The 26,465-nt window shown below is 44.3% G+C and overlaps 1 gene segment (V, D, J or C); it reads left to right on the forward strand.

Annotated features, from left to right (window-relative positions):
- LOC138296148 (immunoglobulin lambda constant 3-like) overlaps nucleotides 1-24,883 on the forward strand; it is a 134,388-nt gene extending 109,505 nt beyond the window's left edge. Inside the window, 1 exon segment of the C gene segment in view lies at nucleotides 24,422-24,883. Coding sequence covers nucleotides 24,422-24,699 — 278 coding nt within the window.
- Nucleotides 24,884-26,465: the final 1,582 nt, after the last annotated feature.

The raw sequence follows: 26,465 nt of genomic DNA on the forward strand, positions 1-26,465 counted from the left end.
TCAATTTGATGTTTAGGATGTGCACTCTGCATGTAATATAGAATTACATGAAGTACTCTTCCTATATAAGCGACTCTCTACTCTATTGTCCTGAATGAAAAGCTCCACATCGAGAAAGGCAATGTTAGTAGTGCTGTACTCCGAGGTAAACTGGATATTGAAGTTATTATCATTCAGGTAAACAATGAATTCATTCAGTTTTTGTAGGTCACCCGTCCAAATCATTAGGCAATCATCTATGTAACAGCCCCAAAAGAGTATGTCTGAGACCCACGTGCCACCCTCTTTGCTCCAAGTTTTGTTTTGCTCAAAATAACCCATAATTTACCGGCTGATACTCCGCAACTCCGTGCCAGGATATAAACACAGGTTGCATTTAATAATATTTCCAGTTGATAGATGAGTTATTGAGCTTTTTATATTATCGTAGGAATAATTTTAATAGAGAATATCACTTTAGGGGCTTAATTTTCGCTTTCTGATACATGTTGTTGTTCTTACTTTTTCCTTGACAACATTTCGTTTTGGTTTTATTTAGGATTACTTGTACATTCCCTCTTCACATATTATGATACATAATATGGATTTAACAAGGTTAGTTTGTGAATTTATTGTTATTAGACCTCCTGATTGGGTTAGGTTCATCTTATTCTATGTATAGGTAGCGGATACTTTATGGGTGTTTCTCATTATCATTATTTATAGATATTCACTATAATATAAGGATTGGTCTTTCCGGCTATGTAGACATTTTGATTAAGGTAGGCGTGATGATTTGTTATACTCTATATAAGACTAGGGTTACGAACTCTTGGTTTCTTCTTACATCACTAGTAGGATCTGGAGTGTTACTACTAGGTGTTTTGCACTTTCCTCTTTCTGGTTCACAGCGGCGGTTTGACTTATTGCATTTTTTATAAATCTGGGGCTATAAACTCTCGGTTTCTTCTCACATTACTAGTGGTTTTGGAGTACTAACGCAGGGTGTTTTGCACTTTCCTTCTCTGATTCAAAGTGATGTTGTCACGTGATAGGCTATTTTAGCCAAATAGTTTTTATTGGACTTGCGCACTTGTGTCCTCACAACACTCCGACTAGAAGACTAAATCATGTCGAATCTTTCATGTGGATGCTTGGGGAACCACCTATTTTTGTCTCTATTTTTGTTTCTATTTTCTTGTTTTATTGGTAATCATTCATTTTTCCCACATTCAAATAATCAACCTTGTATTAATTTGTTTACACAACTGTCACGGGCTGAAGGGCTCAGATCATCCTTGTAATGTAAAATTCTTTTTTCTGCTTTTTCTGTTAACCAAACGCGAATTGGTTTGCATATACTATAGCTACAGTTACTGTTTTGTTTATTTCAGCCCTGATGAAGTCTTTAAGATTATTATCTTATTGGACGAAACACGTGTTGGCGTTTTGCTGTTGATGATTCGTGAATATTGAATCAATGAACATTTTCGTTTTCCGCAATGATCTGCTCTTCCGAAAGAATAAATTGAGTTATACTCATTCATGAGTTCCTGTGCGTCAGCGAAATTTATCAGAATATTTTGGCACCAGATATGTAAATTGGACCAGGAAACATTTACCTAAATACTAAATACTGATACCCCTCTTTTTTTGTTATTTCATTACCGTCTCTTTCTGAATCTGTATTTTTCATTTTTTTAAAGTTTTTGTCATGTTTTTTCTTGACTTTTTTATTTTTGTTTATTTTTACCCTATTTTCTTCCTTCCTTCATTCCCCTCTTGTTTTCTTTTCATCTTCTTTACCCCACCCCACCCAGCACCATGACAGAGCAGGGACGCAGCAGCAACAGGACCTGCTCAAACTGCTAGGCATCGAGGTGTCAGGGCTTGGTGATCAATAGTGCTGACTCTCAGTGGTAAGTGGTAAGTTACATTTATTTAGTAGGTGATGCAGTTTGAGTTCGCAAGGTGGATCAGCGGCAGAACTTCCTAATTACACTTGTGGGCAGGCATTTGGGCTGGTTATTTAAGAAGCAATGCAGACAGAGACTCCTCCTGTCACCACCAGGAAGAATAAGGTAGTGTTAATAGTAATAAGTAATAACAGTGAGTTAGCATTCCCTTCTCTGTACCTTTCCTTATGTAGCTTATGCAGTTCTGCCCAATCACAATCATCAGGTGAATTTTTATTATGATATCATCATAGTATGTATTTAGCTATGCACTGAAAAAAAATGGAGGCTGAGTTGCCCCATCAAAGGTGGTGGATGAGTCAGAAGCCTATGCTTACCAAGCAGAGGCATAAGGGGGATGCAATGAAGATAAATACCTTTATTTCTTCTTGTCTTTTCATTTTTCTATGTGTACTGGAATCTGCAGCACACACAGAAAATGGAAAAATTATCTTGTGATTGTTTTTTTGCAGGAAGGTGTCCCTGCAAAAAAAAAAAAAATCATCCTCTCAAAACAGACACCCTTGCAGCATGGTGCAGTGGTGCCTACATTGGTTCATGACAGCCCATTGAGCGCCAATGCAGGGGAAAAGGACAGGAATGTGTCATGTCTGTTGTAGATACAGCACATTCCTGCCCTCCCCGTTTGGAGCAGGGCAGCACTGCGAGTAGATTTGCGGCGCTGCCCTGCATCAAATGTTTGTAAATATGGCCCATAGTTTAGGATATTTTGGAGTAGGGCTTAGGTGTAGGAAATAGGAAAGTAAAAGTAATAGGTCAACTTGAGTTGAGTTCATCATACTGGGTAAACTGATTTAGAAAAGTACAATGTTACTGTGTCTGCCTCTGCTTGTCAAAAATATTTCTGAGGAAATTAAGTGTACCACAAATCATTTTTTATTATTTTCTTTTATGTCTCAACTCTGCACCCAAGAGGAAGAAGAGGGCAACATTGTCGGCGGGTCCAGGAGGAGACGAGGATGTTAGTGCCAGTAACAGTGCGAATGCTGGCAGGTCTGCTGGCCCCAGTAACACTTCCTGTTATAGTATTATTTTCCTAATTTTATATTTCACCTCTCCTCATTTCAAATAATTTTTCTTTTAGTTTTACTTTGCCTGTCTATTTTTTTTGTACTTATTTTTATTCTATTTAGACTTTGTTGAATTCTTGTGACCCCTGCCTTTATCTATTTTACATGTTTCTTCTGTACCTAACTTCCTCCTGTTGCTAAGCCTATCTTTCCCTTCTCCCTTTATATATCTTGCAGACTGGTAATTAATACTAAGCAGGCAGATTTTTTGGACAGGTACTCTACTGACAAGATTGCATGTCCATGTCAGCTTTTCTACGCTTCTTTATGAAGGTTTTCTTTACCTTGCTAATGCCAATTGCATTTGCCAACCAAGATCTCACAATAGGTTCTCCAGGATTAACCAAAGTATTCCACCCCTTTATTGCGCTTCAGTGACTTAGCTCTGTCCCCGCATAACAAAACGTTTGCTGTTGATTTGTCTACCTTGCTTTTCTAATAGCCGACAAAATTCCTAAAGAGAATGATAGAAGAAGATATGGGGGGTCATTAAGCCCCAGGACAGTTGGTGTAAATGTGGCAATAGTACCGCCAACAAGATGGCGGTACATACCGTCACATTATGACATTGTAGCCAACCCACCAATGCACCACATCGACCGCCATGGCGGTAGCAGCCGCCGGGCTGGAGATAACAATCTCCAACCCGGTGGCTGCTACTCTCCTGCCTGCAGCATTATGACCCTGCCTACCACCATGGTTTTCGTGGTGTTTGTAACGCAACGAAAACCATGGCAATAGGCCCTACCAGTGACAGGGAATTCCTTCCCTGTCACTGGTAGGAGGCCCACCCCCCCAACACTACCCATACAACCCCGAACCACACCTCCATCCATGCTCCCCCTTCAATCAATCGATCAGTAATTTGTTTAGCTTTCTACTTACCCGGTAGGGTCTCAAGGTGCTGGGGGAGCGGTGCTACTGCTCGAAGAGCCAGGTCTTGAGGCGCTTCCTGAAGGTCAGGTGGTCCTGGGTCAGATGTAGTTTGACAGGGAGGGAGTTCCAGGTTTTGGCAGCAAGGTGGGCGAAGGATCTGCTGCTGGTTGTGGTACGGTGGATGCGGGGGATGGTTGCGAGGGTGAGGTTGGCGGAGCAGAGCTGTCGTGTCGGGATGTGGAAGTTGAGACGCCCGTTCAGGTTGGCAGGTCCGGCGTCATGGAGAGCCTTGTGAGCGTGGATCAGGAGTTTGAAGATGATCCTTTTGTTGAAGGGGAGCCAGTGGAGGTCTCTGAGGTGGGCTGAGATGCGTTCATGGTGAGGGTGGTTGAGGATGAGTCATGCTAAGGCGTCCTGGATGCACTGTAGTTTCCTCTGGAGCTTGGCTGTTGTTCCAGGGTAGAGAGGGTTGGTGTTGTCCAGTCTGCTGCTAACGGGGGAATGGGTGACCGTTCTTCTGGTTTCACTGGGGATCCATCTGAAGGTCTTGCGAAAAATGTGAAGGGTGCTAAAGCATGAGGAAGTGACGGAGTTGACTTGCTGGGTCATAGAGAGCGATAAGTCCAATATGAAGCAGAGGTTGCGTGCGTGGGTGGTGGGTGTTGGGTCAGATCCCATGTGGCAGGCCACCAGGAGTCATCCCATGCTTATCTGTTGGAGCCGAAGATGATGATCTCGGTCTTCTCCGAGTTCAGTTTGAGGCAGCTTGCCTCCATCCAGTTGGCGATGGCGTGAAGTCCGGTGTGGGGGTTGGTCTTGGCGGTTGCGGGGTCCTTCGTGAGAGAGAGGATGAGCTTAGTGTCGTCCACGTAGGAGATGATGTTAAGGCCGTGAGTTCGGACGATGCTGGAGAGCGGTGCCATGTAGACATTGAAGAGGGTAGGGCTGAGTGTGGATCCCTGGGGAACTCCGCAGATGGTCTTGGTGGCTTTAGACAGGAACGGGGGGAGGCAGACTCTTTGGGTTCTGCCAGAGAGGAAGGATGTGAGCCAGTCCAGTGCTCTATGGCGGATTTCGGCATCGTGGAGGCGTGTGCGAAGGGTGTGATGACAGATGGTGTTGAAGGCTGCGGAAAGGTCAAGGAGGATGAGGGTAACGGTTTCACCTTTGTCGAGCCTGCTCCTGATGTCGTCGGTGCAAGCGATAAGGGAGGTCTCGGTGCTGTGGTTCTTGCGGAAGCTGGATTGGGAGATGTCGAGTAGGCTGTTGTCCTCCAAGAAGCGAGATAGTTGGTTGTTGACTATCTTCTCAATGATCTTCGCAAGAAAGGGGAGTAGGGAGATGGGCCGGTAGTTTTTGAGGGCTTCGGGGTCAGCTTTGGGCTTTTTGAGCAGGGCGTTGACTTCGGCGTGTTTCCAGCTCTCCGGGAAGATGGCAGTCTCAAAGGAGCTGTTGATGATGGTCCGGAGCTGGGGAGCGATGATTTGGCTGGCTTTATTGAAGACGTGGTGAGGGAAGGGGTCGGCAGGTGAACCGGAGTGGATGGTGCTCATGGTCTTGGTGGTTTCCTCGTCGTTGGTGGGGGTTCCAGGCACTCAGGATGTTGGTGTGGTTGGGTGCGTCGGGTCGGCCTTGGCAGTGGTGGTGGTGGGGGGTGGCAGTGCGAAGTTGCCATGAATGTCTGTGATCTTGCGGTGAAAAAATGTGGCAAGGGAGTCGCAGAGGTCTTGCGAGTGGATGGGTCGGCAGAGCAGGACTTGGGGTTGGTGAGTTCCTTAATGATGCTGAAGAACTCCTTGCTGTTGTACGTGTTGTTGTCAATTCGTTCTTTGTAGAAAGATCTTTTGGTGGTCCAGATGAGCTGGTGGTTTTTGCGGATGGCGGATTTGAGGGGGGCGTGGTTGCTTTCTGTTTGTTCTTGGCGCCAGATCTTCTCGACTTTTCGGCATTCCCGTTTGGAGGCCTGAAGGTTTGCGGTGAACCAGGGAGCTTTTTTGTTGGTTCCAATCCACCCCCCATACACGCACACATGCAGGCACACACCACGCTTTCACACACTCACTCCCACAGGCATACACGCATTCATACACACATGCATCCATTCATTCATGCACACATCCATACACACATCCAAACGTACACACAGACGTGCATTCACTTTTCCATTCATTCACGCATTCTCACACATGCACACACACACACACCAACAGTACACACTCATACGTGCACATACTCACACAGACATGCACACACCCCCATACACACACACACAACACCTCACACCCCCTCCCCTGTCGGAAACCCGACTTACCAGAATCCAGGGGTTCTTCCAGCAGGGGAAGGGATAGGGCACTCCTACTGCCAGCAGCGCCCACCAGCAGAACACCGCCAGGCCGTATTATTTGTCAAAATACGGCTCGTGGCCGTCTACTGGTGTGGCGCCGGTGGTGGTAGCAGCGCCACCTTAACACCATCCGCCAGCATGGCCACTGCCGGATTTCCTCCCTTCTTGTGGTGGAAATCCATCTGTGGTCATAGTGTGGCGGACAGATGTTAGCTGCGGTGATGGTCTTTTTGCGGCCATCGCCACATCGATAGGCAGTACTTATCGCCAATTTCATAATGAGGCCCATAATCTACTGTGGTTGTATTTATTTTGTTGGGACTAAATTGTATAAGGTTTTTTCCATTCAAACCAACCACTAGTGCCGGACCAGCGGCAGCACCAGTGCACCGAATGTGGCAGCGATCTGAGAACCGTCGGCAGCAGGAACAGGTGCTGGTAAGTCATATTGCTCTTGCTCATTGGCAATCACTAATATACTCACTGCAGTGGCAATGCTTATGAAGCCCCTGGTTTAGCAGCTGCTGTGGGGATTGAGTTCTTAATGGCCTCTTCTCTCTGCAAATCTGCAGACAAAAGCTCATGATGAATTGACGCTAAAATGATGGCTTGATGGAAAAGCAAACAAAGGATGGATGGCTAAAAGAAAGAATAGGTGAAATGGTATATTAGTGAAAGAATGTGTGGGTGAAAGGAAAAGATGCGTAGGTCAGTGATAGGAGATGCATGAATGGGTGAAGATAGATGAAAAGTGTGAAAGGGGTGAAAAAATACCTCAGTGGGTGAAGGGTGGATGGGTAAGAGCTGATGCTCGGGTGAAGAATGGGTTGATGGATGGTAATGAATGATACCTGGGTAAATGGACAAATAGGTGAAAGGAGGGTGTTTGAAAGAATGGATACTGGAAATGAGAGTCAATGGATGGACAGGTGGATAAATATGGATGGCTGCATTGGAATAATGAAAGATTGGAGGAGAGAGTGTAACCTTCAATCAAATGGTGGGTATCAAAGCAGGATGAATAGAATAGATTAATGCAAAGATGAACGTATAGTTGCTTGGATCAAGAAATAAGGGAGCTTGTTGTGGAGAGGGACGTTTGAACCAAAGCTTTGGTTCAAAGTGGGGGCATTTTAATTTTCTGTCTTCTCCCTTAACTCACTGTAGTTGAAGCGAGGCATCCTCCCACCCATCATCATAACATGCTCCCCATTAATCACCAATGCTACTATGACTTAATGGCAGCGTGGCAGTGTACAATAATTTTTACTGTGAAATGTGTGCATCTACTTCAGTTGATGCAGCATTTACAAAGTTGTTAATGAATTGCAGACCTAAGGTGTGTTTTGCTTCCACCCCAGTGCCCACTCTGTCACCTCCTAGTACTTCAGTCCTTCATTCTTTTCAAAGTTCTGTCCCAGCCACCCCAAAAAAACTTTAAAATTCCTTTTTGCATGCACCATATTTATGTATAATTTAATATTTCCCGGCTTTGGATTTAAGGCATTCAAATTTTACCCTTTTGACATTCGTCCTCTACAAAGAGGCATGTGTGGGTAATGGCCCTGTGAATCTTCGCATTCAGCCACATCAAATTCCAATGGCCCTAAGGGACCAGCAATTTAGTGCTAGTGTGCCACTCTACTTTAAAAAAATTGTTTGCACAGAGCATGGTTTATAATTTGTAATTTTCCTTTTTCTTTCCTGTTTTAGCTACTCCTGGTGGACATCATCTAACTCACCAGGAGATTGCAACCTGGCTGCGGCGGAAGAGGCTGGAGGGTATCTGGAATAAATATCAGTGGCTGGTGACCCTTCAGGAAGATGAGGCTGAGGCAGCAGTGGCCACCGGCACTGGCCGTGGCTCCCCCACATGTCCACTAGCGCCTCCAGCCTCCCAGGAGTACCACCATTGCAGCCGCCAGCCGGCATCAGCCCGAACATGTTCCACCACTGTTGCCCCCCCTCGTGCTCTGACCGCATTTTCCAGTGGCATGTCCTCCAGCACCTTGCGCATCTAGAACACCAGATGGCACACATGGAGGCAAGCCTCGAATATCTCTAGAACCATATTGAAAACTCCCTCTTCTAACTCTTATTTTAACTTTCTGTTTTGGTGGGAGGGACACGTGTTGTGGGTGGAAAGGGTGAGGAGGGAGTTGAGGTGGGTTTTTTCGAACATTACATATTGGACTTTTCGTTGGACTTTGGGGACTGGGCTATGTCTTTGTTTGGGGAGAGTGGGTGGACCTGTTGTGGGTAAGAAGGGTAGGTTTTCGTATGTGTTTAAAATAAAGACGGCAATTTATTTTACTCAATTTAGGCCTCACATGTTTATTTTGGTGTTTTAGTTTTCACTGCTGTGTTATAGTGTAGCCTGTTTTTTAAATCTGTTAAAAAAAGTGCTTCTCATTTACTTATAGCCTTCCTCTATTGCGCTCTGCAATTATATTGACCACCAGGGGATGATTGCCATTGCCTATTTTGCTTATAAAAACCCAGATACGCATAGACAAGTAAGACAACATCTTCTTTAGTGGGAGTTACTTACTAACTAAATAAGTTCACTTCAATCCGTAGTTCTTCTCTTACCTGAATAGATAGCGAAGGAGTCTTCTTAGTACAGGGATTTTCATGATGGCATCTTAATGAGGTGGTAGGTAGGTAGTAGTAGTAGCTGGCTAGCATGCTAACATGGAAGACAGAACTTCACAGACGGTGCCGTTCCCACCTATGCGAACTCCAACTACAGGAATTAATCAAAGGGTTATCCATCACTGCCAGCTTGATTGAAAGAAAACAGAGAGTTAGTGGGTCATCATCATAATATCATAACTTTAGGAAGACTAAGGAACACATTCAGCATTCACTGTGGCTGCAGGACAAGCCAGACATTTTATTGCCAGCCTGCTGAGCTCTGGCCATTGGTGCATCTTCCCATTCCAATACACCAATGAGTTTTGATCCACATACACCTCTTTCAGGTCATCCCGATAGTCCTGGAACATCCTCTAAATCAGGGGTCTTCAAACTGGGGGGCGGCCCCTGCTAGGTGGGCCTCAAGTGATCCGGGGGGGTACCAGGCTCTGGCCAAAAGAAAGATTATACAGATAATAGTGCTTTGTTTAAAGCAGAAACATGTTTCTTTCATTTGTAAAAAGATAACAGATCTTAGCTGCAATGTTTAAATAAGTCTAGACTTTTTTTAAACATTGCCAACTTAATAGAATAGTTTTGAAAAATTCTGAGGGGGGCCTGACAACTTATTTTTTCTTACTGGGGGGGCGCGGCATTAGTAAGTTTGAAAACCACTGCTCTAAATGGTAATTGGTGCTGCCACCTGCTCAACCACTTTTTCCTTCAAATCTGCACTGAATTTAAGAGCTGCCACTTGAAACCACGCCGAGGTTGGGTCCAATTTTTCTGTTGCTGCTGTCACCAGTTTTCTTGTTGGTGAAGTTGGCAGATGTGAGACAAGACTGACCTCTCTGGAAGTTGAAGGCAGCACCCCAGAACTGCAGAGTGGGACTCCAAGTTCCAGCCGTTCTTCTTCCAGTTTTCCTGCTTTCTCAACAATCTACTTCGTGTATTATGAAACATCCCCTTCAGAAAAAGGAATGAAAGTAGAAAAAAGTTTTTGTTTAGCGGGGGTCAAGTAAGGTGGTACAGATGTACTCTTTGGACAAAATTATGTCATTTTGCAGCCTTGCATTGCAAGTCGAACTATAGCTTAGGTTTGCAACCAAGGCATGCGCTTCTGGGTTTTCGTTCGCACCCCCGAATGCAAACCTTTCAAACACCTTCTTTAGGTGCTCCTGTAGCAGATTCAATAATGGGATACCTGGGCCCATTGTACTGTTCTCCTTGCTAACTTCCCACGTGAAAACTTCAAAAAGGAGCAGCATCCGTGTGGGACATTTGACTAGGCCCCATTTGTCTGCATCAATGCTCATGGGTTTCCCAATTGCATCAGCTCCTCTTTGAATGACATAGTCGTTACCACGCTGAATAATCCGCAACTGTTTCCAGGCTTTAAAAGAATGGCTGAGATGAGTGCAGTTGTGTCTGTAGGTGGTCAATATGTTGCTAACTATGTCGTCTTTTTTAAGAAAATCTTGCAAAACTGGGTTGATGCAGTGCACCAAACACAGGACCCTGAAATAGCCACTGACTGCCATAGCATTGACAATGTTACTCCCATTGTCCATGGCATCAAATTCAATTCGAAGACCTCTCGTTTCAGCCATTCAGACACCTTGATATTCAATTCCACAAGATGTTTGCAGCTGTGTGTGATTTATCCATGGCTCACATGACGACTGTTGCATGCCTTGGAACCTTCCATTATGGTCAGAGGGTTGCCACAAACTCTAAGAATCCCACTCCTTCCACAAAAGAAAAGGAGGAGGTCCAGCACTAACATTTTTGCCAGCTTCCCATTGTACAAATGTGCCATTGGGTGGTTACAGTAATAGGTCCCACCCTGCCTAAATATGCTCATAATTGTAGCCTGGATTTTCTTCTTTCGTGGGGACGACTTTTGAGATGTAGGTGGTGGTACACTCAATGCACATCGTGGTGCAGTCACTGTATGCTGTGGTGTCTCCATTTGACTCTGAGGCTTCCTTTGCCATTGTGAGGTCGCTGAGGCAGGTGATTCTGACACACTGTTGGGGACCGGGCTGCTTTGCATGAGGATGTCACCCTCTTCTTCCTCACCTTACACCGTGATTTGACCAGTTGTAGCTAATGTTTCCTGTCTCTTCTCACCTTCATCACTGCGACCACGATGAGCTATTTTTTAAGGTGCTCCTCCCAGTGGTTTGTGTGATGTTTTTTCCTATGGGTCATCTGGCTTCCAGTACCATAATGTGAACCTGCCTTACATTGATGAACACTTGTGTGGCAAATGGAGCATGTGGCAATGTTCCCCTCCTCTTTGCTAATAGTAAGAAAGTCCCAAGCTGGGAGGAGTACTTTCTTATTGGGGCAATGACTGAAGAAGAACTGGATATAGGTGGGTGTGTTGATTGCCTCTATTAAGTACATACTTCTACTGAGCTACAGTGCAGGTCTCTGCTGGGACCTTACAAATATGGGAGCTGGCAGTGCTGACTATGTCACATCCCTCGGAGCAGGTTGGATAGTAATGTCCGACTCCTCTGTGCCAGCTTCCACAATGACTGGCTCATCGTCATCATCCTCCTCATCATCCCCTTCCATGATTCTAAGGCTTTCTGGAACTTTTCTTTTCCCTTGCCTCTACTGGCGTCCCCCAGACTCTACCGGGGTCCACTTCATGTCCCTAGCATCATCATCAGAAGTGGTGCTTGGAGATGATGGTGGAGTAGTACCCTTCCTTTTTCTTGCTGGAGATCTGGGAGCCATTGATTCTAAAAGAAGAGGTTATTTCTCAGCAGGAATCTCGACCTCCTGCTCTGCTCTAACTTCAGAAAGATCTGGCTACAGCTGCTGTCCACTTTGCTATGTTTCCTGAAATGATTGGGTACTACTTAGCAAAAGGGACAAATCCAATTCAACATCACTGCTCGTCATTGTCACCATGAGTGCAGTGGCTGCTTCACTGACAGACATGGTCTTGGGTTTGGGTTGGCGTGGTGCTGTTGTTAAAGGAGTGCTGCTCCCAGGTTCCTCCACGGAGGCCGTTGTGGCAGGCACACGTCTCACAAAAAAAAACTGCAGTTGGCACGGCACTGGCAGAAAGTTGCATCTTCTCACTGGCCACTTTCTTAGGAGCAACTTTCTTTGGGGCCATCTTAAGCTCTAGGTTGGCAGTGTCATTAAGATGCACAAGCAAAAGAGTTTAGTGCTTGTGGACCAAAGTAACTGTAAGGCCTTCTCGTTGGCAGTGCTGCATGTGATGTGGGATCTCTTCTATTATGCACCTAAAATCAACCAAACAAGAAAGACATGTAGTTGGTGAAATGTTTGCATTATGGCAATTTGAAATAGTGCTGAGAAATGTGGTTGGTTCCTTATGTAATACCTATTTAATCAAACATTCTAAAGGCAAACCACACCCTTACAAGATTACATATCGAATCAAACAGCACAACAGGCAGATCTAGCTATCTGCTTTACCTCCATTTGTTTTAAAGAGGACACCTAGGATAGTCAGAGAGAGGTGCATGGGTAAATGGAATAATCCTTTAAATAACCTATGGCTGCAAGGTGTTCAAGGGAAATGGAATATTCATTAACAAAATTAATTATGCTGTTGATTTGTCCGCTGTGCTGCGCAGCCAGAGTGTCCTAGAGAAAATGGAATTGCACCTAAAGAAATTGAATGTTGTAGTACAGCTGCGCGTCTTTGGTGGATAGATGGATAGATGGATGGATGGAGGAATGGATGGATGTGGCTGGATGGATCAAGGTAAAATGCAGAAATGAATAAAATTAAAAATAAAAATAAGAAATTATAAAAAATAAAAATAAAAATATAACAATTAAAATAAAAAAGAAATTCAAAAATGTAAATTAAAAATGAAAGTAAAAAAATCAAATAAAAAAGCTAAAATAATTATACAAAATATGAAACTGAAATATAAAAATAATAATAATAATAAAAACATGAAATAAAAATGACAACAAATTACAATTAAAAATTAAAATACAAAACAATTGGAAACTTAAAAAACAAATGATCAATAATTAATGATGTTTATATGTAAGGCTATGTCAAAGACACACTTGCTGCATGGACAACATGGCTGTCAGCAAGCCACATGGTCTAATAACAGCAGAAAGTAGGAGGTGTGAAGAATAAAGAACACATGCAAGCCTATGGCAAGGGACACTGGCTGGATGGTCAAAATGGCTGCCAGCCAGCCACATGGTCAAAGAACAAGGAGCAAGGAGGCGTGGCAAACAAGAAGACACGCAAGCCTATGTCAAAGGATACTGGCTGGATAGACAAAATAGGTGCTAGCCACCTGGTTGAACAACAACAACAAGGAGGGATGGCAAACAAAAAACACAGGGAAGCCTATGGCAAAGGGACACTAGCTGCATGCACAAAATGGCTGCCAGCCACATTGTCAAACAACAACTGCAAGGAGAACAAAGAACAACATATGCAAGCCTATGCTAAAGGGACACTGGCTGGATGGACAAAATGGCTGCCACCCCCATGGTCAAACAACAACTGCGAACAAGGAGGCATGGGGAACAAAGAACACATGCAAGCCTAGGGCAAAGGGACACTGGCTGCATGCGCAAAATGGCTGCCAGCCACATGGTGAAACAACATCCTATGTCATCGGCTATTACCCCACAATATATACACTTTTTGCAACAAAAAAAATGAAATGCAAATGATGGCCAACATTTTAAACTTAATCCAATGCCATCCCTGCCCTAAAGGAAGTTTTCAAAACATATACCGCTGAAACATTTATTTCATGCACTGATGACTACTAGTAATGGGCCTACTGGCTTAATGGCCCTTTTGGAAATCTAGGCCACATACTAAAATAATATTGCAAATGTTACAAGAATACACAAAAGGTACTGAGCTGTGCAACATTATTCCTTTACACAAGGTGAAAAATCACAGAAATGCAAAATAAATAAAAACTAGGCCTCTACTAAAACTTCAGGCCACCCACCACTATAAGATTAAAAAGTCTAATTCAATTACAAAGACATACTGGTCTATGGCCAAGGAAACAAACATTGCCCTCATACAATAGTTTTTTAACTTACTTGTGTGATTCAACAAAAACAAAGTCCTCAAATCCATAGGTATACCCAGGAGACAAAGCACTGCGAGGAGCCTGCTGGACAGGAACAGGAAGTTAGCGTCTCTGACGCACTTCCTTCCTGTTTGAAAAAAAAAAGGCTTTCAATCTGAAAAACAAATTTCAGGGTCCATTAGAAAGTAAATCTAGCCCCAAACACTTTTTAACTAGATTTAGTGGCTCTGGAGTAGAACATTTGCTTCAGAAGTGAGTTTGCACTCATGAGCAGCCCTGTTTTGGCCGTCGGCACGAACCAAAGCAGTGCAAGCAAATGCAAAGTCCTGTCCCTGCTTGCTAGCAGTCAGGAATTATCTTCATGCTCATGAGAGAGCGCAAAAACCCATTCTCATGAGCGTAAACGAACTCCACTCCGTGCCATAGTGCGGAATTCAGGAACTCCGTGCTACTCTGCATAGTCCGAAGTGACCAAATTCTCCAAACTCTGCTGGTGAAGCGGAGTTCTACGCCCGGCCCTAATTTTTATGTGTGGTTGTGGCTGACCTGTTAGCCCCCTGAGAAGCCCTATACATGCAGAATACTGGTGCAAGCTGGGATGATTGTTTTTTGAGGATAGATCTAAAGGGAAGGTTTGTAGGTCCAGGACCGTTGGTTTCTTCTTCTTCTTTAAGGAAAGACGACTGGAATTTTGACCCAGTTGGTTTTTACATGATCCTAGCATTGTATGCCTGTGGCTGCAAGTGAGCACCATTTGAGGTTTACACCCTCTAGCCAAAACTGGCCTTATTGTATGCGTGCTCACTGTACTGGTTGTGGGTTTTGCTGGTAAAGCAGTGTAGGGGTTAGAGTAACAAGTGTCTCTAAGGCCTGAGTTTGTGGGGTCCACGTACGGTTTGTTAAACCGCACTGGGCGTCTCTTACTGGTTGGTGACATTGGGTTGTTTTGATGGATCTTTGTGATGTCCTTTAGCAGTGCCGATGTATGCTTAACCTTTTGTGGTACTCCGGCACCGGTCTTTTGTGTTGGTTCTATGATGGAAACAAAAAAAACACACTTAACTATTGCTTTAAATTTTTTTTATTAACCCCGAATAGATGCTGGAGCAACATGATGCTTGAGACATAAATACATTACGTTTTTTTTGGGTGCTACGTTTTGTAAAACATACTTGCTTTGTCCCTTTGTCCCTTTGTGGAACCCCTTTCTCTATAGTCTGTCCGTCTATAGGCCCCGAAGTCTTCCTTTTTTAGAATGTTGTTGCAACCTTTCCAGGACTCGTTGATGCTCCAGCCAACAATTTTGCTGGAGGGTCTACCTTTTGCTGAGGTTTGGCCTAATTGTGAGCTTCCAGGGGAACTGTGAAGAAAAATGAATCATTGTCACATTTCCAAAATAATACACAACTTTAGCACACATTCAAAGGATGTTGCTGACCTTTAGCTCCTGGCAAACCCATGGTTTAAACAAAGGATTTTATTTGTACATTTTCTAAACAAAACACTGATTTTTTACGTAATCAATGGAACACAATAAAACAAATGACATTGTTCAGCTACTGTGCCCTCAAGGGCTGCCTTGTCAAAAATTTACACCTTTACATAAGCATGTTACTGAACTGCTCAAAGCATATGAGAAAATCAACACACATTTTACATCAGAGCAACTTGTGCTATTTCACAGAGTAAGTACAAATACATATTCAAGAGCTAGAGTATTCTGTGCATTAACCCCTGGCAAACCGTGGTTTGAACAACAGACTTTATTTCCACGCGGCCTGCAGCATCTTAAGCAGGTGCAACACAATGAAACAAATGACATGCTTCAGTGACCGTTCCCTAAACCACAGCAGATGTCCTTGAGCCCTTGCCATTAAAAGAAATAGCTGTCCCTCTTACAGCCCTATTTTACACTTGCATTATATGAATTACAGGCTGCTACCAAGGGCTGCCTTGTCACAATGTACACTTTTACATAAGCCTTTTACAGAACTACTCAAAGCATATCAGAAATAACTCATAATCAATGCTTACACTACAGTTTTCTTTCTCTACCGCCTCCCCTCCTGCCCCAGTCCTATTGCTCAGGGCTTTTGAAAGCCCATTCAAAGCATGTTGCTGACCTTTAACCCCATGACAATCCCTTGGTTTAAACAACAGATTTTATTTGTACATGTTTTAGATTCCCTGATTTCCATGCGACTTGCAGCATGCTAAGCTAGCCACTATGAGGTTCAGCTAATTAACTGTTTCATTCAAACCATAAAAGAAGCAGATGTTTTTCATACCAGGAAAAACAGAAACTGGGCTTCCCTATGTGTAGGAAAATACCATCTTGCCTGGCATGTTACCCCCATATTTCACTGTATATATGTTGTTTTAGTGTATGTGTCACTGGGACCCTGCCAGCCAGGGCCCCATTGCTCATAAGTGTGCCCTGTATGTGTTCCCTGTGTGATGACTAACGGTCTCACTGAGGCTCTGCTAACCAGAACCTCAGTGGTTATGCTCTCTCTGCTTTCTAAATTGTCACTAACAGGCTAGTGACCAATTTCACCAATTCACATTGGCATACTGGAACACCCTTATAATTCTCTAGTATATGGTACTGAGGTACCCAGGGTATTGGGGTTCCAAGAGATCCCTATGGGCTGCAGCATTTCTTTTGCCACCCATAGGGAGCTCTGACAATTCTTACACAGGCCTGCCACTGCAGCCTGACTGAAATAACGTCCACGTTTTTTCGCAGCCATTTACCACTGCACTTAAGTAACCTATAAGTCACCTATATGTCTAACCTTCACCTGGTGAAGGTTGGGTGCTAAGTTACTTAGTGTGTGGGCACCCTGGCACTAGCCAAGGTGCCCCCACATCATTCAGGGCAAATTCCCCGGACTTTGTGAGTACGGGAACACCATTTCACGCGTGCACTATACATAGGTCACTACCTATGTATAGCGTCACAATGGTAACTCCGAACGTGGCCATGTAACATGTCTAAGATCATGGAATTGTCACCCCAATGCCATTCTGGCATTGGGGAGACAATTCCATGATCTCCCGAGTCTCTAGCACAGACCCTGGTACTTTATGGGTCCCCGACACTCTAACCTGCAGTGCACAACCTTCTGAGTTGTCCTCCGGTGTCGTGGGACTCCCTTTTCTGACTTTGGGTGGACTCTGGTTCACTCCTCTTCCAAGTGCATGTTCCGGTACTTCTGCGGGTTCTGCCTGCTTCGGTGAGGGCTCCCTGACTTGCTTGGCGCCCCGTCTGTCTCCTCATCCAAGTGGCGAAATCCTGGTCCCTCCTGGGCCACAGCAGCATCCAAAAACCCTAACCGCGACCCTTGGAGCTAGCAAGGCTTGTTTGCGGCCTTTCTGTGTGGGATCCCCTCTACAAGCTTCTTCACGACATGGGACATCCATCCACCAAAGGGGAAGTTCCTAGTCCTCTTCGTTCTTGCAGAATCCACAGCTTCTACCATCCAGTGGCAGCTTCTTTGCACCCTCAGCTGACATTTCCTGGGCATCTGCCCACTCTCGACATTGTCGCAACTCTTGGACTTGGTCCCCTTTTTCCACAGGTACTCAGGTCCGGAAATCCATTTGGTTGCATTGCTGGTGTTGGTCTTCCTTGCAGAATTCCCCTATCACGACTTCTGGGCTCTCTGGGGAATATAGGTGCACTTTACACCTACTTTTCAGGGTCTTGGGGTGGGCTATTTTTCTAACCCTTACTGTTTTCTTACAGCCCCAGCAACCCTCTACAAGCTCACATAGGTTTGGGGTCCATTTGTGGTTCGCATTCCACTTTTGGAGTATAAGGTTTGTGTTGCCCCTATACCTATGTGCTCCTATTGCAATCTACTGTAACTTTACATTGCTTGCATTACTTCCTTTTGCTATTACTGCATATTTTTGGTATTGTGTACATATATCTTGTGTGTATTTGGCATCCTCATACTGAGGGTACTCACTGAGATACTTTTGGCATATTGTCATAAAAATAAAGGACCTTTATTTTTAGTATATCTGTGTATTGTGGTTTCTTATGATATTGTGCATATGACACCAGTGGTATAGTAGGAGCTTTGCATGTCTCCTAGTTCAGCCTAAGCTGCTCTGCTATAGCTACCTTCTATCAGCCTAAGCTGCTAGAAACACCTCTTCTACACTAACAAGGGATAACTGGACCTGGTACAGAGTGTAAGTACCCCTTGGTACGCACTACAAGCCAGGCCAGCCTCCTACACTATGCAACACACTGAATGGAAAAAAATAATTTAAAACTTCCAGTTGCTCCTCGCAATTCAGCTCAAGGCTTTGCTCCATCTTGCTTGGGGCCCCTCAGTCCATAGACTTAAACTAAACATTTCCTTGCTGCTTCTGATTGTGCGTGTGTGTGGCCTTTGGGACAGCATTATATACTTAATAGCGCTTGCTAATTATGCATGGGTCCACTTTTGGGAGTGACCAGTACCAGCCATCTGAGTATCAGCTCCATTTCATTGCAGTGGGATGCTTCTGATTGTGTGTGTGCGGCCTTGGAATGGCATTTTATACTTAGTAGAGCTGGCTAATCATGAGATGGAAGCATTTTGTGGGGTTGAGGAGTACCAGCCATCTGCGTATGGGTTGCATTTCATAGCAGTCTTGATTCAATTATGAACTTGTCTAGTCATTTCTAACAAAAGATCTTTTTTAAGTCAAATGTACACCCTCCAGGTAAGACAGATGGGCGGAGGGAGGCAGTGGGGCCCTGGGGGGTTCCACCTATGTATTTGCCCGAGCCTCTCATTGGGGAGCCCTCCAGGTTTCTCATCAAGATTTCACGACCGCAGACTGTCTGAACATGCCCTGGCTTGCTTTATTAGCGACTTACATATTGTGCACCCGAGAGAGAGTTGCAATTTTGCCTCTGACAAAGCCCTAGACACAGGGCAATGGGGGCCCATACCTATTATGACAGCATCCTAACCATGTTTCAGTATGTGACTAGCATGTGACCAGGGTGATGTCATAACACATGTCACCCAACATGGTCATGTGACCCCCAAGAAAGTGACGTCACTGCTGAGGGGGGACCCTCAGGGGCCCGGAAGTCCCAGTAACAGAAGTGATGTCACTTCTGGGCCAACTGTCACTTTTGCATGATGGCAGAAGGGATCCATACTTACTACTGGCATGTGTAGTACATATATTTAGAATGTTTTATTTTAAAAACAGACAAGCATGTTTGGCAATCTGTAAATGTTCTATTGGTAAACTTTCAGCTGTTAGTTAACCATTCTTGTGTTTTTATGGAACATATTAAAAAATAAATCATGCTTTATCTAGAGCAATTTAGGCAGTACTTTATTTCCATACAACTGCAACGGCATAAAAGTTAGGTAGCCTCTCAGTATCATGCTCTTTGAAGGATAGTTCTCTTTTTCAGAATTAAAAACGTATTTCTATATAGAGCACTACAAACTCCACTTTTCCCACTGAATGTTACCATTGCCCAATTTATGGTACCCAATTTAAAAACTTTCTCGAAGAGGAACAGCCTCTAATAGATGACAAAAGCCTTAAACTATCTGACTGCCACATGAAAATAGGTCTTATGTTGAAATTACCAAAGTATAGATTTACTTAAAATATTGTTCAGTCAATGAAGCTAAATAAAGTAAAATAGAGTTTTCGGTATCCTATCACCGCTGCTTACTATTTTGTAACATGTTTGTTCATTTTTATACAAATCACTGTGTTACAGTGAGACACAACTTAGTTTGCAAGATTGAATCACTATAAAAAGGAATCATTCTTTAAAGGATTGGTAGTAATATTATATATAGTTAATTGCAAGTGAAAGACATGTACATGTACAGAACTATATTAGGGGTCAAAAAGAGACTTAGGCCCTCATTATGACCCGGGCGGTCTACTGACCGCCAGGGCCACAGTGGTGGTTTCACTACCGAATGGCTGGTAGTAAAGACCGCCACATAATAAGTGTGCTGGGTTGGCCTCTGCCAACCTGCCACATCCCTGCCTGTACCGCCAGGGCGGTTAGACCCGCCAGGCCCGAGATCAGCATCTCCGACCCGGTGGTCCAATGAAGACTGCCGGTGGTATTTGGAGCCAGCTTTCTACCAGGGTTTCCACGGCGATAGCACTGCCACGAAAACCCTGGCGGAAAGGCTACCGGTGAGAGTAAACATTTTTCCTGTCACCGGGCAGAATACTTCTCCCCCCAGCAAGCCCAAAACCCCTCCCACTCCCCCTCCATACCAGAGCTCCGCACCCCCCTTCTAGTGCAGCGCCACACCTCTCCTTCTAATGCAGCATCCCCCACATGTACGCACACAGACTCGTACACGCACTCTGCATACACTTATTCACGCACCTCGCATACACTCATTGTTAGACTTGGCAACATTGGCATGGTCTCCCCTAACCTTTTGTCTCTACTTCCCAGGTTGTTTCTGTGTGCTGGACTCTGTTACTGTTTTTGTTTGCTCCGGACACTTTAGAATTGCTGACCAGTGCTAAAGTGTAAGTGTTCCCTGTATAAATTGTATGTGTCCATTGGCCTGTTTGAATTACTAGTAAGTCCCTAGTAAAGTGCACTAGAGGTGCCCCGGGCCTGTAAATCAAATGCTACTAGTGGGCCTGTAGCACTGGTTGTGCCACCCACATTAGTAGCCCTGTAAACATGGCTCAAACCTGCCACTGCAGTGTCTGTGTGTGCAGTTTTAAACTGCCAATTTGACGTGGCAACTGTACCCACTTGCCAGGCCTAAATCTTCCCTTTCTTATACATGTAAGGTGGGACCTAGGTAGCCCCAGGGAAAGGGTGCAGTGTATGTTAAAGGTGGGGCATGAATTTTTGTGTTTTACATGTCCTGACAGTGAAATACTGCCAAATTAGTTTTTCACTGTTGCAAGCTCTATCTCTCTCACAGGTTAACATGGGGGTGGCCTTTAAATAATATAAAGCGCAGATACCCTTTGGGAGCAGATAGACATGTGGAGTTTGGGGTCTCTGAGCTCACAATTTAAAAATACATCTTTTAGTGAAGCTGGTTTTTAGGTTGTGTGTTTGAAATGGCATTTTTAGAAAGTAGGCATTTTCTTGCTTAAACCATTCTGTGACCCTGCTTGTTTGTGGATTCCATGTCTGGGTCAGATTGACATTTGGGCAGTTTGCACCTCTCCTCTAGACAGTGACACAAAGGGAGATGGGTTGTATTCTGCATATCCTGATGGACCACCTGGGCTGAGGGGAAGGGAGGAGTGGTCACTTACATCTGAAAGGGCTGTTCCTGCCATCACACAATGCAGTCTCCAACCCCCTGGTCTGTGTCTGGGGCCTAGCCTGGGCAAGGCAGGATCTTGAAAACAACAGAAACTTCTGTTTGAAGTAGGCCTACTTCAAAGGCAGAAAGAGATATAAGAAGAGCACCCAAAACCCTTGCAAATCAGATTACTTCTGGAACCAAGAGGAACCTCTGCCAGGGTGAAGAGCTGGAGAAGCTGGAGGAGGAGTACTGCCCCTTCGCCTGTGACTGTGCTTTGCTGGGTTGGCCTGCAGTAGCTGCTTCTGCCTGAGAGGTACAAAGACTGACTTTTGTGTGACTTCCCACTGGTGAAGAATCTCCAAGGGTTTGAACTGAGCTTGCCTCCTGTTGAAGTCCCAGGGACAACAAAAACTTATCTCTGCCAGCAGTTGGGCTTTCCGCTGAGAGTCCTGCCTGCCAAGTGGTGCCCTAACCTGTCTCTGGGCCCTTGAAAGGTGCTGCTGGTGGAAAAGGGCTGAATCTACGCAAAGACCGCCATGCAGGGAAACTTTTGACGCATCGCTCTTTTGCGGGAGAGAAGAAACGACGCACGCTGACCCGACCGGAGGAGGAGCGACACACATTCTCACTTGTGAGCGAGTAATCGATGTATCACTGGCCTTTTCGGATGCACACTTGCCTGTGCGGCTTTATTTTGACGCTACTCAGCTACTTGTGTGTGCTAACAGAATTCTCACTGTTTTCTAAGGATTTAAGACTCTTATTCTTTTTAAAATTCATATCTTGACTTGTGTATGTTGGATTTTTTCATTTTGGTCTTGTTTTGTTTAGATAAATATTAGCTATTTTTCTACACCTGTGTTGTGTCATTTTGTAGTGTTTTCACTGAGTTACTGTGTGTGTTGGTACAAATACTTTACACATTGCTTCTGAAGTTAAGCTTGCCTGCTCGTGCCAAGCTACCAAGGGGGCGAGCGGGGTTAACTAAGGGTGATTCTCCTTTACCCTGACTAGAGTGAGGGTCCTTGCTTGGACAGGGGGTAACCTGACTGCTAACCAAAGACCCCATTTCTAACACTCATACACCTACACTGACATACACGCATTCACTCACAAGTATCCATACACGCACTCACCTCAACATTCATACTCTCATTCACCTCAACATTCATACACGCACTCACCCCAACATTCATACACACATACATTTGCATACACACTAACATTCACACACACAGACAACATCCACTCACACACGTCAGACTAAGGACCTACTTGCCTTCAGGAGACTTCTCAAGACATGGCTGTTCGAGCAGTAACAGCCCCCCCCTCAGCGTCTTGAGACCCTCACAGGTGAGTAGTGCGCTTTACAAATCCCATGATTGATTGATTGACACAGGCACACAGAACACCCACCACCCTCCCCTGTCGGATGATCGACTTACCTTGTCCGGCGAGGAGGTCTTCTGGGAGGGAACAGGTGCTTCCACCACTGGCAACGCCCCACCATCAAGACACCGCCAGGCCATGTTACTGCTCGTAATACGGCTGGTGGAGTCGATTTGGGTGAGGTCGGTGGTGTAACCGCCCATGCGCTTCCGACCGCCAGCACGACTACTGGAGGATTTCCAAACAAAATGTGGCGGAAATCCTTCTGTACTCGTGATCTGGTGGGCAGAAGACCGCCAGCACTGGCAGCCTTCTGGCACCCGCAGCTTTGGCGGTCTTGGCAGAAGACCACCAAAGTCAAAATGAGGGCCTTAATCCGTCTTTGCCCCCAAAACCAGTGATCATGATTTGTTCAAACTCTAAAAATGGCAAATATTTTCAGAAACAGAGCACACCCACTCCCCTGTCGAGAAGAGAGTCATCTTCTTTAACTGAGATGTTACCATCTTAATGGGTTGTGCCCAGAGAATATCTCTTTCTCAGTTGGTTTTGTTGGCACCTCTTCCTCTGTTTTCCACCCCCATGCTCGGCCATCAAGGATTACACTTTCCATATGTGTCTTCTTATTTCACCATCTTTTCATCCCATAGCACTTCCATGGGAGTCTTCCCTCTATTCATAACTTCCTTCATTTGTACCTCTTTCCGCCATCTACTCTGCATCCCGTCCCTTAACCATCAGCACTTTCAATTATGTCCTTCAAAGTGCCCTAAATTCAGCCTAAGCACTATACTGACAATCTATATAACAATATGCTCAGAGTCCTTAGTCTTCATACCGGCTTCCCACTTAAATGTCCCTCTCTGAATATCCTTTCTATTTTCTGTCAGTACTTCAAAGGGATCCATGGGCGATAAGATGTGGGCTTTCCATAGAAAACCCTCATGAGCACAATATAACGGTGTCAATGACATACCTGAGCTTGGGACACACTCTGTGAGCTCATTCAATACGGAAGCCAATAGGGATAATGCACAATGCGCTTCTGTTTCCCTCCTAGAAAATCTTTTAGATACCACTCCCCAACCCACTAGCAGGCTCCTCCCCCAACAACCATCAACCTCTATGTTAAGGTGACCTTGGAATGTACATTCTAAGACTTGGGGTGACAGAAATTACATACAAATGCTCCAAAGGTGACCTGAATGATCTCAGTTCAAAACGTCTCACTCAGTTAGCTCAGTTATGGGAGCCAACCCTTACAGCCCTTAAAGGACTCGTTAAGTGTGTTGAGTGTGTTTTTTTCTTCTTTTTAGCTGGATGCAATCTTTTTGTCTTTTATTTTCTTTTATATTGCAAGTTGTTTTTGTATTTTCCATGTCTTTCAAGTATACTCGTTTTGAGCTTTTAGTGTCCTTTGCTGTGAGTTGAGCTAGATTCCCGCAAACATTCATGGTTATAAGAAAGCCACTAATTTTACAGTACCTATTGCACTGAGGGATATTTGCTTGCTTTACTACGACGTTACACTAGGCGCTGTCTTGCCTAGCACGAAGTGTTGGCCAATGAAACCCGATGGCACAATAAAACTATACAGGCTTGTAAAAGCCGACCATCTGTAAACTAAAGAAAATTCAATGCAAAGCTCCGTGGGAAAATTATAACAAAAATAAAATTGAAAAAAGTAACATATTTTGTTAATGACAAGCTGTGAAGACTTCTGAATTTCCAGAAGAATTTCTATTATGTGCCATGCCTGTTAAACAAAGGTATCTTCTTGTGTTAACAGGAGAGGATGCTGCTCCTGCAGTTTCCATCTTTCCGCCCGCGGAGGAGCAACTCGAGAGGGGATCAGTCACCCTAGTCTGCAGGATCAACGACTTCTATCCAGAAGATGTATGGATTGGTTGGAAAGAAGATGACAAGGTCATCACCAAGGGCGTGGAAAACAGCCAGAGCAAGCCAGATACGGCCCCCAAAGTCCAAGCGAAAAGTGCGCTCACTGTGGGAGGGGAGGAGTGGAAGCACCATAAGGTCTACAGTTGTGAGATCATGACAAGCCGTTAGCATCGCCTCTCATAAAAAAACGTTTATAGAAAAGAGTGGCCCTAGAAGCAACAGAGGCACCAATGCATGTCACCTCTAGTCTTCTATAGCATTTAATGTTACTTGAAATGTAGTATCAATTCCAATGCTATACGCCAGCGTTAGGTTAATATTCACATCTCTGAATGTTCCGCTAATACCACTCACTCCACTAAATAATAATAAAAAATTCTGCTGATAACATTGTGTATTTCAGTACTTTGGAATTACATTTACTGGGACAATTAGTAAAGTGGAATATTTATTGGGTTATATTTTCTGTACAGAGCTCCACATGGTGAAGATCATGCAGAAGAAACTTCAACTGGTCAAGACAAGGCAAAGCAATATGATCACGCGGACAGATGACATTGACAATTAGAGATGCAGCATCAGAGGCTAGTGACTTATGCCTCCTCCTCCCCCCAAAAGCTACCTAGAAGAAAGAATTCCAAAATGGTAGTCAATAAACATATAATAACTGGCTAAAATGCCTCGTTAGGTTCACACAGATATGATTTTGACACCTTAGCAGCCTTTTAAAAAACAAGTTAATGTTGGTAGGCCTTCAACACTTTTGATGTCAGTCACCTAGAGTTCTTACCTATTACTTTGAATAAACTATTGAGAAACACAAGTCTTCATAATCTCTGGTTAGAATATTTCATTTCGCTATTCACGGTCCTACAAAATGCGGACATGACCCTCTGCAGCTTCATTAGAAAGTTACTCCCACCTTAATAGCTCGCTCAAGATACAGCACACATATCTCACCAACATTACATCATGTGCACCCCACCGGGTGAAAATCACAGGTCAGTAATCACCAGATCATAACCAATGCCTTTCTCAGGGTTGCACATTCAACCTATTCCCTTCAGTAGAACCTCCTCATTAAGAACCAACAGAACACTGATGCTGCAGAACCCCAGGACTAGCCAAGCTCATCTGGTGGCCCCTTCTTTGCAAGACACTGACATACTAGGTCAGGAACACCTGTCATTTCCTCTCACCCAGAGAGCTAACAGAGCCCCACCTACTCACAAAGGCCTTGGATTCACCACCACCCCTACAACAAACTACATCAACTTCAACAGTTTAGCTGCAATCCTAACAAAGTGCATCCTTGCTTTTAAAGCTTTCATTCAACCACCACTACTATACTTAGCTGTATTGTCCCAAATTCCCCTTTGGTACCTTTGATTACCTTGTAACGGTTAACAATAAAGAGTAAAAACTGTTGTATACAAGCTGTTGCTGTTCGCTCTAAGCACCTCTTTGAGCAAGAGGGAGTGCCCTGAATCTTTTGAAGCTTGCAGAATTGGAGTTTTAGATGTACAAAGCATGCATTAGTAACCCACACTGCCCAAAGGATGGAATGCACGCCTTAATGCGTGATGCGCAGCTTTTATCACAGGTCTGGGACAGGTTATCTAATAACTGCATTACAGCACTGTAGGGCACGGTGTGTCTTATACTTAATAATCTCTTGTGGTTCCTATCTTCACAAAGAAACATAGCTGGGGTGCGGCACTTTCTGCCTTAGTAGTGCTCTCTGGAAGGACCTTTTGCTTGCCACTAACAGATAGGTAATCTCTCCGCTTTATGACTCTCCCCTTTTAAACTCAGTATATTCACGACCTTTTTCGGATTTCATTTATTAGTTTTTTTAGCTCAAACTTGACCCAAAGGTATTGAATCACTTCAAATGAGCACCAGTTACATTACACAAGAATTACCTAATATTG

Source organism: Pleurodeles waltl, chromosome 1_2 (genome assembly GCF_031143425.1).
Source record: "Pleurodeles waltl isolate 20211129_DDA chromosome 1_2, aPleWal1.hap1.20221129, whole genome shotgun sequence".
Classification (NCBI taxonomy): domain Eukaryota; kingdom Metazoa; phylum Chordata; class Amphibia; order Caudata; family Salamandridae; genus Pleurodeles; species Pleurodeles waltl.